At 32.8% G+C, this 19,407-nt stretch overlaps 1 protein-coding gene across 1 annotated transcript; it reads left to right on the top strand.

Annotated features, from left to right (window-relative positions):
* Nucleotides 1–4,825: 4,825 nt before the first annotated feature.
* Nucleotides 4,826–14,786, top strand: LOC129748727 (uncharacterized). The gene is made up of 3 exons (XM_055743420.1): nt 4,826–5,041; nt 5,103–5,454; nt 14,112–14,786. Exons 1-3 carry the CDS (start codon nt 4,980–4,982, stop codon nt 14,559–14,561), a joined length of 864 nt encoding a protein of 287 aa, XP_055599395.1. The 5' UTR covers nt 4,826–4,979; the 3' UTR covers nt 14,562–14,786.
* The last annotated feature ends 4,621 nt before the right edge of the window (nt 14,787–19,407 follow it).

Consider the following 19,407-nt stretch of genomic DNA (forward strand, 5'->3'; position numbering starts at 1 on the left):
GGCCACCAAATCCCAATTGACCAAATAACATGCAAAGTTTATGAGTTGACCCAAAACTGTGATTTCCTAATTCATTTCGTTATTTAAAAGCAATTTAAGATGATGAAATAAAAAAGAGAGCTGTGTATGATCGCATAGATTCCAGAACCACGGCTCGCGAACGTTTTGGCCAAATTTCTAATATAGGATGGACAAAATATTTTTCATAACTCTTCATTTGGTATAAGAAAACTTTACATATAAGTAAAACGTATTTTAAGTTCTGAATGTGCTTAAAAACATAAAAATATAGGTGATTCAAGATGTGTGGCACACGATTTCCCACAAGCTATGATTTGCAAATTGGTTGCGTTTGTGTGACTTTTTGCAGTTTCATCAACAATTCTTTTTCCACGTGAAATATCATGACAAAACTAAGATCATAAGCGTATGAGCATATTCTTGTTATGCACTTTAGGTTCCCCATCGATGAAATTAGTGGGAGTTTTTTTTAATTATGTAAGTAATTTTTTTAGCTTGATAAATAATAGGATCATATGATGCGTATTTCAGTCAACAACTTATAGAAATATATGCTCACGCAAAGCGACGACGATGACAGTTGGTTTGAGATTTTCATCTCAACACACATCTGAGATATTAAAAGTGGCCCACGTTACCCCATGGCCCACGATACCCCACTCTCCCCTACGATAAAAGGATTCGAATGCAACTCGAATTTTGAAATTTTGTCCACCCCACCTTGAAATGAACGGGTTTGAATTTGAAGTACGATTGTTGATAAATGTCCCAACTTTAGGCTAAATTTTAGTCACATAAATTCAATATTAACATTTTGTCAAATACATACAAAGAAGGTTTTGATCACGATCTCTTGAATGAGATCAAACGAATTCCAGTATGAAATAAGATGGCTGAGATTTGGGCTATCCAAATTTTTATGTTTTTGACGGGGTGATCCCAAACTTTTGGCCGGCAGTGTACATTAAGGTGTCAGCCAAATGAGTCATGTCGAATTTCGCAAACCGATGGCAAATGGATGCATGGGAAAAATTGACCTGTGCAAAAACCTGGATTAAAATCCCGAAATTAAATCAAGTCTGATTGAGATGAAATTTTGCACAGGTCAGTTTTTTGGGCCAATCTAATAATTTTTTTTTTGCTAGGAATATTTTAGAGTAGAGCCATTTTTTTCTTCTAATTTGCCTTATAAGTAAATAGCTTTCCTGACCAAAAACTAAATTGATATTCAATTCGATCTTCAGGGTGGTTTGTTTCGAAATTCCAATTTACCTAGAAATAATAACAATACCAAAAATGCACAATATATAAGAAATTTTATTTCTTATCCCGTTTTCCTACTCATGACTATCACACAAGTTCGAAAAAATAATAAATTTTACTGATACAATTCCAAATGAATCAGAATTGATGATTTTTTTTTGGTAAGTCATGCATAAATTATCGAAAGTAATGTTTCTTATTCTTAGCTGTAAATTTGCTTGAAAATGAATTTTTAGCAGTCTAGTTTACAAATTTGAAATCAGTATTTCCGAAACACCAGTAAACAAATACAAATTGGAATTTCGAATAAAACCAGTTTTGAATGCTTTGAAAATTACATGGTAATATAGGGAATTTGAAAAAAAAATCAATATTGAAAGCACAATCACACAATCGAATATTGAAAGCACAAAGCTAATGCTTATTTGCTTAACATTGCGCATTAAATTTTTCTTTAAATTTGCGTTTTTGAGCTATTTTTCTAATTTTTTTTATAGAATAATTTAAAAATTCACGATAGTTTTAGAAAAGAAGATTCAAAATAATAAAAATAAGTGAAACTTTTGTAAATTTTCATGCAATGGATAGTCTTGAATTTTAAGTTCTGAATATTTTGTTTCCGTAAATTCAAAAATTTGATCCTGGAAAGGACGAAAGATACAAACAGTGTTTTTCTCATTAAAAATTTAGCTTGAAAAAAAATGAACATTTAAAAAGAGATAATGTGTTGTCAGATTTTGTCTATAACCTCTAGTTTTAGTTATATGGAGTTTAAAAGATAAAAAAGAAATCAGATTTGAGTGAAATCAATCATTGATAACTGAAGAACTTATAAATATATACGAAAGAAAAAAACTGATTCAGTTTTTTTTACTTTGCTTAACTCATTCGAAGAATAATATTTTGCCTATAGATATTCTAACTTCAGAAAATAAATGATTTGAAAAAGTTAAATTCTACAGTTTTTTGAAAATTTCGAAAGATATCATTACTAAAGACAGTAAAAAGAGATTTTATTTTATTTGTAATATTTATAGAAGCCCGCAAAACGATTTGATTTTTGCTTTAAGAAAATATCTAAAACTAAAATTGGTTTAAAATTTTAAAAATTCATTAAAATCTTCGTAGAGCAGGGAAAAGTAAACAAAAGAAAATTCTTTAAACCTTTTCGCAGAAGTTTAAATTACTTGTCTTATTTGGGAAAGTTTGAAATTGATTTTAAACTTTTATTTTAAAATATTTTGTTTTGTTTTACAGTTCAGACAAAAAGTGAAGAAATTTATTTCATGATATTGTCCTATTAAAAAAAGTTATTTAAAATAACTGCATATTTGGATTCAGTGCATCCAAACTAATCAAAATTAAATTTTAAATTGTATGCACCTCAAAAAATGAGAATTTTAGTGGCCTTGTGTAATTTTTCAAAATATTTTGAAGGTAGAGTTGACCATTTAGAAGAACACGAAACACAAAATATAATTTAAGCTGAAATTGGTTCCTTGGAGAAAATTGATTCTGTTGACTATCGTAAGTAGTAAACACCTGTCAAATGACTACCAACTTGTTGAAATGTTAAATTTGAATTTGTTGAATGAATTTTGAAGTTTAAATGATTGATAACAAATTCTGAACTTGTTTCGTTACTCTTCCTAAATACAGACGTGGTAGGGTTTTTGAGTGGCAGAATTTGAGTTTCAATACAAAAGGTTTATAGAATTGCAAATCATAATGAAACATTAAAAATTACTTTCATTTCGTGAATGTAATAAAGTCTTTGGTTCCGAGTCAATTTTTTACATATTTGTTTACACTTACCTACTTTTAAATACTTTTGGAATTTCCTGTTTCTCAACTCAATTCATATATTGAACTTTAATTTAACTTGGAAAACATCTATATGGCAGAGGGTGGTGGAGGGGGGGTTGATGGCTGAAGGATTTTTTTAGTCAGAAGTCCTTCAACAAGCTTAGTCAAAGTCAAATCAGTAAAGTCGTAAAGAATGTCACACAAAAGAAAGAAAAAAATATGGCAGTAGATTTCGAAACTAACTGCAAATAGGGCAAAAGTACGATTGATATAAGTTTTAACTTTTTTTTAAATGCACTGGAAACATCAGCGAATATTTTTGTTTCTACAAAGACCTGCTCGTGAAAAAATTGCTCAAATACGATGAAAACTGGATTCCGTAAACCTGTTGAATATGGACTGTTAGTAGAGAACTCCGAATTCACGCGAGTTGTTCATCCATGCGGATACATAGGCTGCTGCTGTAAGTAAAGATTTCAATTAAATAGTTTTCCTCTTGACATTATGCAGAAATGTGGAATTTTCAATGGTCGTAGTTTTACCCCACATCATTTGAACTTTTGCCCCAAAGGTGGGGTAAGAGTACGTTTTGATAGCAGGCATTTTCACTACAATGCGTCGATGGATTACTTTCGTATTTTTCTACAAAAGAGATGAAAGTCCAAGTAATCAAATACTAATCTTGGTTTTTTGGAAAAACAACTACAATATTTTCTAAAAAAAAAGTATAGCACTTAGGTCGTACTTTTACCCAACCATCTAACAGGTTTCCAAGGCTTCAAAGATTAAAGATTTGTTGTCTAAGGGGCCGTTCAAATATTACGTAACGCAATTTTCGATCATTTTCAACCCCCTTTCCCCCCTACGTAACACATTCGTTTCAGTTTTTCTATCCAGAATCCACTGACCGTAACAAACTGCTATACCCCCTCCCCCCCTATACGCGTTACGTAATATTTGAATGGTCTCTAAGGAGTTTTTAACAATAACAATCCTTAACTAAGTGATCTTTAAATTCTAATTTTTTCTACGCCTTTTTCAATATTGGTGGTCATTGGAACTTTATCGTCTGTATCAGCATATAGCGGCGGACCTAAGACAAGAAATTTCGTTTTTCACTTGCCACGAATGTGCTAAGTACAAACAGATGCGTAGCTTAAATGTTATAAATTTAATCATGAAACTATACTCCAAAATGAAACATAACACTTTTGGAATCTAATAAATATAAAATTTAAAGAATTTGATCCAGTAGATTCTGAGATTGGAAGGTAATGTCTCGCACAGAATGAATAAGGGGCGTAGAAAAAGATTTATGCGATCTTCCGCTTAGCTGTCCAAGATCATTGCAATGTTCCGGTAAGCAATGTAACGTGCCTTCTGTTCGATGGGCACATAAACATGAATGATGAAGGGCTTAGAAGTAAAACGTATTATTGGGGTATGTTTCTTCGAACTCAAATTTGACAAGATCGAAGCAGCGAGTTTGTTGTTCTTTCGGTTATAACTTTTGCATTTTACTGATACAGTTCTTTTAAAAATATTAGCATTTCAACTTGTTTAACTTAATCTTTTACACTCAGATTTGAAAATAAATCCCAAATTGTACCACTTCGTCACAGAGCGGGTCACAAGTGTGGCAGAAAACGGTACGCAAGTAATGAAAATGAACAATTAAGTCGAGGCGCCATTTATGTTGAAGTACTGTATGCTGAACGTTACTCGTACTTTGAATCGATTCGCCACTTGAAGTACCGAACCGTTGAAGACCGTTTTTCTAGTCATTAGCGTAAGGGCAGTGATCGATGCCGGAGGTTTGACTCTCCGGGAGTTTTTGGGGTCTCTATTTTTCGAACCGTGTGACTAGCGTTAGTGTTTAATAGTTGAAAATGTTTCAAAGTTTTATTGCGCTACTGTTCACTTCGGGTTTTGTCATAGTGAGTGGCAGGAGGTAAAAACTGTGATTTTTTAAAAATGTTAAAGGAAAATTAAAATAAAAATGTTGATTTTAGTGCCCCTAGTGCGTTTGCCGATTTGAGTGCCAACGATCAGCTGTGGCAGCCACATGGCTACGAACACGAAATGATCCCGTTGATGGAAGATGATTGGCGTCCGAAGCAGCAATTATCGAGAACCGGATGTGAGTGTAGACCGAACAGTAAAGTTCGATACTTGAAGACGCCCAAGATCAGGGCCCTTCTGCGACGCAACGATCTAGAGCTGGACGATCCGGAGGAAGCGATGGAACACTTTCTGGAAGAATACCTGCTGAGATTGTACTTGAAACGGGGATTGGTAATTTCTCCACCGGTGGTCGCCAATAGGAGGAAAATTTACAACCCAAAAGTCCGCACTCAAAAGCAGGTAAGACACTTGACCTGAGTGATCTTTAAATATTTCAAGATATGGTCGATTTTAAGCATGTGTATAAGACTGCCCCAAATTTGTATGGGAAATTCAAAACCTGTGAAATGTTATGCGCTGTAGGCTAAAATTGATCCTAGGCTCAGTACAAGATCTCATACCAAATTTGGCAAAGTTTTTGATGAAAAAACTGGTGTCTCATGTTTTTCCTGAACAAAATGCTTAAAAATCCCATACAAACTTTAGTCTCGTTGAGCGAACCCTTCCCGTGATCCGATCTGGCCCAAATTAGGCATGAGATCATGTACTAGGCTTAGGATCACTTTTAGCTCGCAGCGCATAACTTTTTAAAAGTCTTGGCATCTGGGGCACCCTAGTGTTTATTTGTGTATTTCAAAATATTACGGTTAAACTAAGGTTGCCAGAATTTTTTCCACTCCCATCCGGGCCTAGCAATTCCGGGCATTTTTTCAAAAAAAACCTGGCAAAATCCGGGCATGGATTCATATTTTTCACATCCAAAAACCGAGCAAAAACCGGGCAAAATTCCGGTGTTATTATATATAAAAGCAAAGAAAAAATGCAAAAAAAAATTAAATTAATATTTTATTAATGTAATTGCAGACTTCCGAAAACTTTTTGGAACACTTAAATATTTAAAGGTTTATAAAAGTAAATCAGCGAAATTATTTGAAACAACCGTTGAAAATGTCCATACCGTTAATCGATTTTGCTGAAACTTACTCAAAAATTTTGATTTTTTTTTTTGTTTCTTTGTGAAAATTGTGAAAAAATCCGGGCAATATCCGGACTTTTTTCACGATATCCGGGCAACCGGGCCGGACCGGACTTTCTCGAAATTTTGCATCAAATATCCGGGCAAACCCGGATAAAACCGGGCAATCTGGCAAGCTTAGGTTAAACTGAATAATTGTCGCTGATTGAGTAATTTTATCTTTTTCAAACATTTTTTACAATTCATTCAAGAAAAAATTCCAAATCTTTATTTTTCGAGTCTGAATCTCCATCTCAGCTGAACATGTTTCTTCTTATTTGAATCCTCAGATAAATTATTTCTCAATTTGTTATCTAATTGTTAACGATTGACTACATTTGCTAAAGAATTCTTTATTTTATAATCTATTCCTTCGATATAAATAAAAAAAATTTCGAATTTTTAAAATGACTTTAAATTTTTGATAACTTTATTTTCTTTCTACAAAAGATAGAAAACTCAATCAAGATCATTTAATCATGACAATTCAAGACTCTTAAATAAAAAATGTTATTGGTAAAATTAGATTTCTAAATACAGAACAGAAAATCTGCTAGAATTTTTTTATGACAAAAAAGAAAGCTCTGTTTGGGACGTTAAATTTTATTTCCCACTACTGCTACCGTTTAACCGCCTTGGGCAAAACTGTAGCCAGTGAGTTTTCCAGTAAGCTCCACATATTGAAAGTTCATTTGCATTGCGTTCAAAAACCGAAATTTTCCCGTTTTTTATACAATAGTTCAAATCAAAACCCGGGAATCATAATCCCATTTTAAATTTGTATCTGTGAAAATTCTGCTGTACTTTTTATTTAGACTACAGGCGTATTGAAATTCGAAAAATGTTGAAATCTGACACACAAAAAATCTGTACATTCTACCATAAATTATCAGATTTTATGTGATTTTTGAAATTGGTATTGAAATTTGACAAAAAATTAATATCAGTACATCCATCAGACGCAGCTTTTTAGTGATTTTAGCAATCTTGCTTATGATTATAAGCATTTGCAAAACATTAGCCCTGTTTTTTATTGGAACCGTAAAGGGATTAAAAAGGCAACCAAAAAATTGGGCTTCCGTGATTAGACAACAATTGGAACATTCTGTTAGATTTTTCAAAAGATAAGTTTTGATACCGTAAACAGGGTAGTTTAGATCTCCGGGGTAACTTTGATCAACATGAATTTTTTCCACATTATCATCAATTACTAAGTCTGAAGTTAAAATAGGAATCGAATGATCGCATACAAACACCCTTCCTGATGAAACCAAAGCGTTTAGAAGCATCAGGTTGATTTATGTGAGAGTTCAACTTTTTTTCTTAGTATGCAGTTTTGGTGTAGTTTTTTTCGTATTTTGAGGATAATTTTTGATATTTTAAAAAAATAGGGACATTTTCCAAGATTAAGCCAGTCTAGGACAAAAGGCTAGAAACCCTATCAACTGGTAAAGTTTGAAGGAAAAATTAAAGGGGAATAGTGCGAGGGCCAAGGGAATTAAATGAAGGCAAAATTTCTTTTTTTTGGTAGTTAAAATTTTATAAGTTATGTTAAAAAATTAAGCCCCTTAATTTATGCAGCACCATTGTCCATCTTTTTATTTTAGCTGTTGTTCGGCCTTAACACATTAAGGACCGCGATGGTTATTTTTAAACCGCGAAGAAATTTAAACCAAGAAACACCGAAATTCAGCATTGTATATCTCAGAGTTCACTGGACCAACAGTTGCAAATTTAGTATCTTTGAGCCACCGAACTGTCTTAACAATAGATAAACTAGCATAAGTAAATATTATGAAAGTGTTTTGTATCCTTTATGATCAAGAAAACTCGTTAAAACCGTCAAAATAAAGACTGATCAATGTTACCCCAAAGCTTCAAATTCTAAACAAAGACGAAATCGATTTTTAAATCAAATTCTAAGTAGTCCAAAAAATTCTTGAAACCATGTTTTACATTCATAGGAGTCCAGTTCTGGTTTTTTAAATATGAAACATGCCGCATTCCTCTTAACATTAACATCTTAATTCGCACCAATTGTTATTTGAAATTTCAATTCAATTGGTTTCCGTAATTCGTAAATGTGCTCATCTGTGTTTTGATATGTCGATAAGACCGCTGCATAAATTGACAGATGTTTTGGTTGATTCCATAACGCATCGAATTTTAATTTTGTATCAAAATTTGTATGGAAAGAGATGTTTTTGCTGATTAATTCCTCCAGAAAATATATATAAAGCATGAAAGCTTGAATTGCAATACAAAGATGATTTATTATTATTCCCTCAAATATATTTCTTTCTTCAAGACCATGTACATGCTAATGCTTCTGCCTATGATACATTCACAAGTAGAAAGTATATTTATTACTCATCCTAACTTGGCCGGGCCCACTATGCAGTATTCGGCGCAAAGACAACTGGAACACTGGGAGGAAGAAACGATTTTCATAACAATTTTTCAAACCTAATTTTATGTCATCTACACTTAATTTTAAATAAAACAATTGATTCATCAAACTGTTGATTCTAAATTTAGCGGTATAAAAACTATTTGAATCTATTCAGACTCAAAAACTACTCTATCAAATACCAATACTTCAATAGAAAAGTGGCATCTTTTTGATTTATTTTACTTATGCAAACACGTGACACCTATATTGATAGTTACTCGACGTTTTCTAGAAGAATAATTATAACGAACTAGTGGTAAATGATACGAGCATGTTCTTGAAAATTACACTCGTTTATAGCATGTTTGAACTAAGTTGTAATGAATACAACTACAGACGAAGGTTACATTCATAAAATTGAGTAAATCAATATTCTCAATCGGATTGAATAAACACGTTCTTCGACAAAGGTAGCGAAAATTGCGAGAGAGAGATAAAAAGAGATCATATAGCGATCATTCTGTTAACGAATAATCTTGGAGATAAAATTCGCGTTTTAACGAGTGAAAAAAAAAATGAAGGGAAGATACGAATAGAAGTACGTCAATGGCGCAGTTGGTAAATGTGAATGTGAAAATAAACTAGCACTACGGGTTAGGAAAGTATCAATTAAAAGGAGATTAGATTGAATTTCGAATTGCAGTCACGGATTCTCTTTTCTGCAGATTGAATAATTTCTTTGAAAGGTTCTTGTAGAATTGAGTGGCAAGAGATCTTAACGGAGATTCGGATTCTCTTAATGTCACCATTGACAAACACGGAGTTTTTCTTAATCCCGATGGAAGACTTGGATTGATTTAGGATATTCCGACGAAAGACTCGGATAAAGTGTTTTGATTCCGATGAAAGACTCGGATCGCCATTTTCAATTCCGATGGAAGATTCGGATTGTTTTTGATAATTCCGATGAAAAATTCGGATAAATTTCTGATATTCCGATGGAAGATTTGCATCGTAGTTTGAAATCCGAAGAAAGTTTCGGATTTTTTTTTATATTTCGATGAAAAACCCGGACTTATTTTTGGGATTCCGATGAAAGACTCGGATTGGTTTTTGATTTTTCGATGGAAGACTCGGATAAGATTCTGATATTCCGATGAAAGATTCGGATCGTAAATTGAAATACCGACGAGAAATTCGGCTGGTTTGATATTCCGATGAAAGACTCGGAATTAAAATTTGGTATTCCGATGAAAGACTGGAATCGATACTGAAATTCCGATGAAAGACTCGAATTGGTTGTTTATATTCCGATGAAAGATTCGGATAAGATTTTGTTATTCCGATGGAAAATTTGGATCGTAATTTGAAATCCGAAGAAAGATTCGGATTTTTTTATATTTCGATTAAAGACTTGGAATTATTTTTGGGACTCCGATGAAAGACTCGGATTGGTTCTTGATTTTCCGATGAAAGACTCTGAAATGAATCTGGTGTTCCAATGAAAGACTCGGATCGCTAATTGAAATTCCGATGAAAGATTCGGATTGTTTGATATTCCTATTAAAGACTCGTAATAAGATTTTGGTATTCCGATGAAAGACTCGGATCCTAACTTGAAATTTCGATGGAAGATTCGATTGTAATTGTAAAAAAGAAAATGGGAAAGAAAAACGGTGCAGGACATTAATGAAAATAACAAAAAAAAATGAAAGAGAAAAGAGCGACGAAAGAATCGCAAAAACATTAAAAAAATATTTGAAAATAAAAAAATAATGGAGTCGAAAAAGCAGATAGATAACACTGGTAAAAAATTAAAATTCCACACGTTAAAATGTCTCAGTTCTTAATTGGGAAGAACGTCTTTATTCAATCCTATTAAGCATATTGATTTACATACTCATTTTAATAAATTTATCCTTCGTCTGTAGTTGTATTCACTACATAAGTAAGCTGAAAATCACTTATAAAGTGAAATCGGTCGATGAATCCGAAAAGGATATTCAAAAACTTTTTGGACAAATAAAAAAGTTCTTGTTTTTAGATTAAAATCTCTTGGACTGCATAACATTTATTTTAAATCCCTTTTTTGCATATTGAAGGTGAATAAATTTGCGCTCAATAATCTGAATTTCATTTTTGAGTATGATCAACAGTAGGGGAGAATGATGATACTAAATCCCTGGAGATACTTGATTCCTCTGCTACATCTCGAAACTGGAATGTCTTACATAGATCAAATGTTTAAGAAAAAAAAATGTCAAATTTACCAAACAATAAAAAATGAACCTGTTTAACTCAAAACATTTTGAAATTTTTATACTTTGAGTTATTGCACTTTGTTTGGAAAATCTATCGAAATGTGACTTGATGATCTTCAGTTCAAAGAGATATATTTTTCTTCTGAATGGATGTTCATCGTGGCTAAGCACGAAATCACTTTTATTTTTCCAATGACTAATACTAATCCAATAATTTCCTGTTAAAAAGTACAAAAAACTGCTTATAATTTAAACTTAGAAAATTGTGTCTTTAAGTATGCTATGAAAATAGGGTAGAAGATAACTTCAGAATTCTTTTTGTCTTACACTTTTCCAAAATGATACGTGAAAATGAGAAAAAGGGATCAAGTATCCCCACATTCCCCTACTGTTGTAATTAGTGAGTTTATAATAAAAAAAATGCATTTTTTTTAATAGAAAACTAGCTGACCCGGAAAACATTGTTTTACCTTTAACTTAATAAATCGTTTTAAATGTTTAACTTCATCTACACGTCTTTAACTTTTTCTTGCACGTGAATATTTTTTTTATGAAAGCCGTCTTATAATTGTTCGAAATGTGTTATATTCAAAGCTGATTTTGTATGGCGGCTTCCCTTAAAAAAAGTGATTTTCTCGAAACTATTATATATACCATCTCTAGCCCAAAAATCCCTCGGATACCAAATTTCACTTAATTCGAAACAGAGATTTCCATTGGTTTTTTTTAAACAAAATTGCTTGAAAATTGAAGAAGTTATGGTTTTGAATAACTTAAGGAACAGCAGTCTACTAATCTTATCATAAGAAGAATAAAACATGATAGATGTCACTCGCTCCAAGCTAAAATTAATCATTTTCTCACCAGATGGTAACATGTCAAATATAAGTTGGATCTGACTATAGACAGGGGTTTCTTGAGCCCATTTTCATTTATAACTTTTTTATCATTGACTGATTGTTTTTTTTTATGAATATTTTTCTTGAAGCCTAAGTTGGAACAAATGTTTTATCCGAAGACTGCAACACAACTGGACCTAAAACAAAAAAGTAATTGTGCTTCTAAGATTGTATTTTGGCTGCAAATTCTCGTCTACAAGTAATGAGTAAATTTTAAGCATTGCGTTCTAGACGACATTTTGCAGCCAAAATACAGTCTCTGGACTGCAATAACATTTTGTGTTGCAGCCTTCGAGCAAAATATTTGTTCCAGTTTAGGCTTTAAGATAAGTATTCATAAAAGGCAAAATTTTACCATCGAGTCTGAAACAAAATTTTCTCTAAAAAATGCATTTTTTATCATTTTTCTATTATAATTCACTAATAACAACAATACTATTGATCATACGCAAAATTACAGTTCAGATTATCGAGAGCAAATTTATTCAAGGTGAATATTCAAAAAAAGGTATTTCAAATTAATGTTATTCAGTTCGAAATATTTGAATCTAAGTACAAATAATTTTTTTTATTTTTTCAAAATTTCAAATTTGGAGCATAACTCAAAAACTGTTCTACTGAGATTTTTTGGACTATCATTTTCCGATTCAGCGCTCAATTTTACATTCAAAATTAAGGTCAATCAATGAAACTCACAATGTTTTTTTTTTAATTTTGTAAACTTGTGTTATTATTTGTATTTAGCTAGAAAACGTCCTTCCATTCATCCATGTTGGGGAAGCAGCATACGAATTCCAAGCTTACGTCAGTCACTTATTCACTTTTCTTGTCCATTGATGTGGTTCCTTAATCCGAAACACTCGCACCACTTTATATTCACAATATTCCAATGGAATTTATCACTTAAATCGGATAGCTAGCCACGAACCTATATTCAATTGCACAGAAGAAAAACGATTTACACCACTTGCTGCACTGACAATCAACCCACAAGCCTGTTCCAAACATTTCCGGTGTTCCCCTGTTCCAGTATTTCAGTAGCCATTCAGTCACCAAAACGAAGGAACAAATTTTTGAACAAATAATCAAAAAAAAAAAAAAAATTTGATAAATACTATCAAATGGGAAAATTTATACGGATCTGAAAATAAAAACAAGTGCGTTGCCATACCAACAACGCCTACTTCTCTCTTGAATGATTTTCTCTTTTTTCAAGAACCCGATACTAAAACAAGTTTTTCAATTTTTTTTAAATCTGAAATTTTGTTTAAAACCACTATTTTTATTTTTGCTTCCTAATTTCTTAAGTTATACCTACTCAAAATTTTGTATCATCTATATGGAATCCTCTTTTTTACTCTTCCAATGTAGGGAAGGGTCACGAACTGGTATAGAAATATTTTTCTAAAGTAAATAACTCCACATACTAATTTTGCCTTCATTGGATTGATGTGTTGTCATAATGATAATTATTGAAAACCAATTTCTCATATCGAATACCCTACCTTAATTTTTTTGTACTTAAAAACCCTCGCATCCCAAATTTTATAACATTTTCTGTATCAGATTTCGTGTTATGTACACATGTTTCTTTTATTTGATAGGCCTTCTTTCTCATTTAAGGGGTCTCTAAATCATTAAAAATTCTTTTTTTCAATAATGTTTCGATTAAGGTTGCCAAAATTTGTTCAGCACGTATCCAGGTTGGACAAATCTTGGCTATTTTATCTAAAAACCTGGCAAAATCTAGGCATTTGACTTCAAAATTGTCGATCGAAACTCCGGGCAAATATCCGGGCATATTTGCACAAAACCGAGGAATAACTCAACATAAATAAAGAAAAAATCTTCGAAAACAATTACAAAAAACCATTCATGATTATTTTTATAAACTTTGCTCAAAAAAATTCGGTGAAAAAAAAATTACAGCACACTTAGTTTTATTTGTTTGATATGATAAATAAAGTGAATAGATCCGGAAAAAAATCCGAACTTTTTCAATGAAATCCGGACAACTGACTTTTTAGGACTTTTCCAAAAAAATTTATTAAATATGCGGGTAAATACGGATAAAACCGGGCAATCTTAGTATAGATAGACGAATTCTGCTCGTTAGGTGACCACTTCTGGTGGACCGATCTGGATCAATCTTTTATGTGATCTTCTCTGATGGGCCTAGTATTATTTGCAGACTGTTGCATGTAAGATTTTTTTTTTGTTTTAGCCATAAATTTGAGCCACTCTCATTTTAATATTTTGATTGTAAATTCAACATATCCGAGGAGGTTTTTGCACAATTTTATCTATCTCACATTATGCAATAATTTTAGGTTCAAAATCTGCCAGCTTTCCAGCACGAAAAGGCTTCCTACTCGGATGCGGACAACTACCGGATGAGCCACAGCAGTCGTTTTTACAGCCAGGAACCGGTGCCGGGACAGTTGCTCTATCCACCGGTATCGCCAAATTTCCAACCAACTGTGCGGCCCTACCAGAACATGATTGGACACGTGCTTTCCAAACCGAGATACGTTTCACCGAAGTTGCTGCCTCACTATCTCAACAAAACCGTAACTGTGACACCATCATCATCATCATCATCATCATCAACCAATTCCAAAGTCCAGGTGCGAAACATTCTACAAACTGGGTTCAACGATCCGGAAGAATCTTCCCAAATAAAAGTACAAAATGATAAAAGAATAAAGTATGGTAAAAATTCGGGCTACATTAGCATCCCTAACGTTAAGCATAATAGCACTGAGGTCGAGAAGTTATAATAAAAGACGTCTAAGCGTTTTTATTTGTTATTTATTCAGCAAAAAAGCGATTCACAGACCTCGCTTAGATTTTGGAATAAGATCGGCTAACGGTTTTCCGATTCAAGAGTAAAGCGAACACAAAGATTTCCCACAAAATGATAGCACTTCCAATCGTCTGGGACAATTTTCGAGCACCCATACCCTACCAGCATTGAAAAGTGGCGAAAATAAGCTGACTGTCAACATACGAAATGCTTGTAATCCAATTATAACGGAGGATTAAATATTGCTTGAGAGCTTTTTCGACCATTTTCTAAACCAGTGAACTGCGCCAGAAAGTATACTACATAGAACCATTACGACCTCTGCCCGAATCCGGTCAAATCGGTTTGCCCGCCTTATCCGTTTTACGAATTTGTTTGTTGGAAAAACTGTTGAAAATAAAGCATGGAAAAATCGCGAGCCACTCAATATACTCAAGTCCGGGGGTTTATTTAACAACAGTTTTTTCCCAAGGAACATTGCCTTTTCAGCAGTCTTTAGTCGAGAAATGCGGAGCCGTAAAGATGGTCTTTTGTGATTCAACCATCTCGAAACTGCTGCTGGTCCATCATGGTTCACAGCTTCCCGAAAAATAAAAGGATGACCATCATCCTAGATGGGCAAAAAACGATAAGTTACAGCGTTGGTTTTTTCGATGTAGGTCCTGATTGGGTCGACATTAACGATTGTAAAATACAATAAACTGCAATGAAGAAGTCACATTTTTCGGCGGAAATTGCATTTTAGGATATGTTTAGGTGGCATTGTTTTTAAATACTACCACATGATAGATCAAAGTGGTCTTGTAAAATATAATCAAAGAGCGTGTATGTGAGTCATTAATATGGATAAAGTCTGATTTTCCTTGGTAGGTACAATTGTGTTAAAAAAATAATGAAATCTCGTGAAGTAGTTCACTCACTTCCTACTTTGACCAGCTGCCATTTCTGTCTGGGTTGATATTTGTTTTAAAAAATTTTCACATAATATAGCTCAAATATCCAACTAACACTTCAAATAATTTGAAAATTGAACTATGACTGGTAAAAAAGATACAGCTTTTCTCGTAAAAAAGGGAAATTTTAGATTACTTCACAAAATTTGCTGTATTTCTGCAAATTTGTAATGAAAATACTTAAAATTTGGTAGAAGGATGTAAACATGTATGATTTAGGATCTGGCTGAGTTTCATCAAAATCGATTGACGTAATCAAAAATAGGACTGGTTTGAAAATGAGGTTCATTATTTACCAAAAGGCGATTTCTTTCTTTTTTGGATGGATGTTTGTATAGAGGATCGTAATCATTTTTTTTGTTGGATTTTTCATTCACAATTTCAAAATTTACCACTTCAAATATAGTAGATTGATAGAAACTTCATTCATGATTTGATTGGAAATAGAAACTCTGTTCTTCTTATTTTGAGCTCTGTTAGTAAATTTCTATTCCCAAAAAAAATGAAGAATGAAGTTTTTATTAATTACCAACATCTGTGGTGTGATTTTTTTAATTTTGTGGAAGAAAAATCTTTAAAAAAAACATTTATTACGATATTTTCCATAAAAACATCCGCCCAAAAGAGAATTAAATTGCCTGTTGTGCGAACGTGAAGCTCATTTTCAAACCGATCTCATTGTCGATCCCGTCAATCGATTTGGGTGAAAATTTGCCAGATACTAAATCGTACATTTTTACATCTTTTGACCAAATTTCAAGTTACAATGAAAATTGTCAAAAATACAGCGAGTTTTGTGAAGCTATCTTAAATTTCTTTTTTTTTCGCGAGAATAGCTGTATCTTTTTTCGTGTCATAGTACAGTCTTCAAATTTTATGGAGTGTTAGCTGGATAGTTGAACTGGATTTTATGAAAAAATCATGAAAAATATGAATACAGAGATCGCAGCTGGTCAAGGTTGGAAGCGAGTGCGCTGCTTCACGCGATTTCATTCTTTACATAATAAATACACGACGATGCTGACGAAGTTTGACTGCGTGGTAATGGTTGACGAAACCTACGTCAAAGCCGACTACTAGCAGCTTCCGGGGCAGGAGTTTTATATGGCAAATGGAAGGGGAAAGGTAGCATATATTTATAGGCACATGAAACTGTCAAAGTTCGCGAAGACATATCTGGTTTGGCAAGCCATCTGTACCTGTGGCTTGAAAAGCAGCATTTTCATAGTTTCCGGGACTGTCAACCAAGAAATTTACGTGAAAGAGTGTTTGAATAAACGTCTGCTGCCTTTCCTGAAGAAACACGGTTGTTCCGTACTGTTTTGGCCGAATTTGGCATCTTGCCATTACGGTAAAAAGGCTATGGAGTGGTACGCCGCCAACAACGTGCAGGTGGTTCCCAAGGACAAGAACCCTCCCAACACGCAAGAGCTCCGCCCAATTGAGAAATACTGGGCTATTGTCAAGCGGAACCTAAAGTAGACCAAAAAAAACTGCTAAGGACGAGCAGCAGTTCAAGGCAAACTGGCTTTCTGCGGCGAAGAAGGTGGACAAGGTGGCTGTACAAAATCTGATGGCAGGGGTTAAGCGTAAGGCCCGGCAATTCGGATTTGGAAAAACGGAAGCCTAACTGAATATTTTTCCTGAATTTTATACTAATTAAACTTGAAAAAGAAGTTTAATTTGATTTTTCAAATAAACGATTTCACCGATTTACACGCGTTTACATTTTACTTGACCAAATTTTGATCGTATCACCCTTTACAACCTCCGGGATCGCGCTTTGGCCGTCGTATTTTGTTTATCATGGCGATTTGGAGTCACTACCTTTTTGTACGTCGAACAAGAATGTTTAAAAGACATATGGAATAATCATACTTAAAAATAAGCTAAGCAAAAAACTTTAACCACAGACAGAAGCACAGGATACTCTGAAGAAAAATAAATAATCTTATTCTTCGCAAAGCGATTACACTGCCATCTAAAACCAAGCACACACATTGAGGATCTCAGTGAAACTTCATGTTTCTTTGAAGAGATCTAATTTACTTAATTCTAAAGCGTAATCTTTCAAGGATATGATGGCAAGCATCTCACAAATGCTAAAACTACCAGACCACCGAAAAGAGTACTATGTGTGCCGTGACCGAGATTTGATCCATGACCTCTGGCTTAGAAGACATGAACGCTATCCTCTAGGCCACGGTCGCACAGTACTCCGATTCTAAAAAAAGCTGGCAATAGTCTGTTTTCAACATTTTTTGCTCTGAAACCTTTTAAAATCGTTCAATAATCAAAATTTTACAAAAAATATAATATTAATTTCATATTTTCTTTTTTTTTATTGTAAGAATTAAAAAAAATTACTCAGTAAGTAAATTCTTTATTAAAATTTTCCAACAGATTGCTACAAAACCTCTCAAATCCTAGAAAGGTTCATGGATTCTTAATTTATCTCAATATTACAATATATATGAAATCAATCAAACAGATTTACATGACAACGCTTTGATGTCATTCACTTTTTTGATTGTTCATTAATTAACGAGTCAATATAGAAATTTTATGATAGATGAGAAATATTTAACTATTTCGCCACCACTGATCAAAATTTTGAAATTAAGGTATGTAGGCTTTTTTTCTTTAATGATCATTTATAATATCATAATATGTTTTGAAACAAAACACTTAATTTACATTTCAAACAAGTAAAACAAACTTTATGCTTCATATTTTCTTAATTTTTGTTTTTATCTTTTTATTTTTATTTTTAATTTTATATCACATTTCATATTTTTTAAATATAACCATAAAAGTTTCTATTTTTCAAGTTTCAATTTGTTCTCATGAATTTTGAACAGCAAAAAAGGTTCTATGATTTGATCAATGAATTAAGAGCATATTTGAGAAACCGTAATTTAATTATGTTTTGGGAGTTATTCCTAAGTGAAAAAATATTACAGAAATTCATACAGATAGTGCTTCTGAAAAAAAAAGGATGTTTTGTGAATGGATTTTTGAGAAAAATCCACCTAGACATCCAATTAAATATCAATTTAGTTCGTGATCCGGGAGGTTATTGGATTAGAATTTAAATAAAAAAAAAGTGGTTCTGCTCTTTGACGTTGTTCTCCAAAAATGGCAAAAAAGGCAACCAAACTTGCAATATTTTGTAGTCCAGAAATGTGGGAATCTATTCAATTTAAAATTAGAGTGGAGTTATGTGGAGTTTTTTAATCTCTAGTTGAAGTTATAAAATTCAAATATTTATGGTCTTTTGGAATTGGAAAACGGTTGCCATGGACCGAGTGAATTTTAAGAATTATGTTCGTCAAGTTATGTCGTGAGACGGAATACTATGTAAATAAAATAAATGGTATTCCAAAACACAATTTTTTTAAAAATAAGTTGTAAAATATGCCTAACAAAAATTTAAAATAATTGCAAAGCAAAATATATTCGCGATTTGAATATCTATTCGTTTTTCAATGTTAGCAAATCTTTGCGAAATGTTCAAAAAATATTCAAACTTTTTTTAGCATTTCTTTGAGAACTCCTAAACGGATAAACTTATGACTATTATTTTCATGGTTTCTTGTAGCCTGAAAATGCCGGAACACGATAAAATATTCGGATAGATAATTATAAGCGCTTCAAAAATCGACTTTCTGCCAGCTTTTCTGGGTTTTGGACCACTGTGGGTCGATGGCAAATCTGCTTTCCAATCAACTTCATATTATATTAATGAAATGGATCATGGTCACCTATGAAAATTCGGCCTTTCATACTCGTTTGGTGTTAGAGGAATTGAGTTAATCTTTTTTTAACTATCCTAATCATTTTTTTAAATTTTAGGTTTGAACAAGA

Source organism: Uranotaenia lowii, chromosome 2, assembly GCF_029784155.1.
Source record: "Uranotaenia lowii strain MFRU-FL chromosome 2, ASM2978415v1, whole genome shotgun sequence".
NCBI classification, from domain to species: Eukaryota; Metazoa; Arthropoda; class Insecta; order Diptera; family Culicidae; genus Uranotaenia; species Uranotaenia lowii.

What these genes read in the sequence shown, in the direction of transcription:
- LOC129748727 (XM_055743420.1), top strand. Translation starts at nt 4,980, where the DNA reads ATGTTTCAAAGTTTTATTGCGCTACTGTTCACTTCGGGTTTTGTCATA. An exon ending in GTCATAGTGAGTGGCAGGAG is followed by an intron (nt 5,042 to 5,102) that starts GTAAAAACTGTG and finishes TGTTGATTTTAG; the next exon opens with TGCCCCTAGTGCGTTTGCCG. An exon ending in AAGTCCGCACTCAAAAGCAG is followed by an intron (nt 5,455 to 14,111) that starts GTAAGACACTTG and finishes CAATAATTTTAG; the next exon opens with GTTCAAAATCTGCCAGCTTT.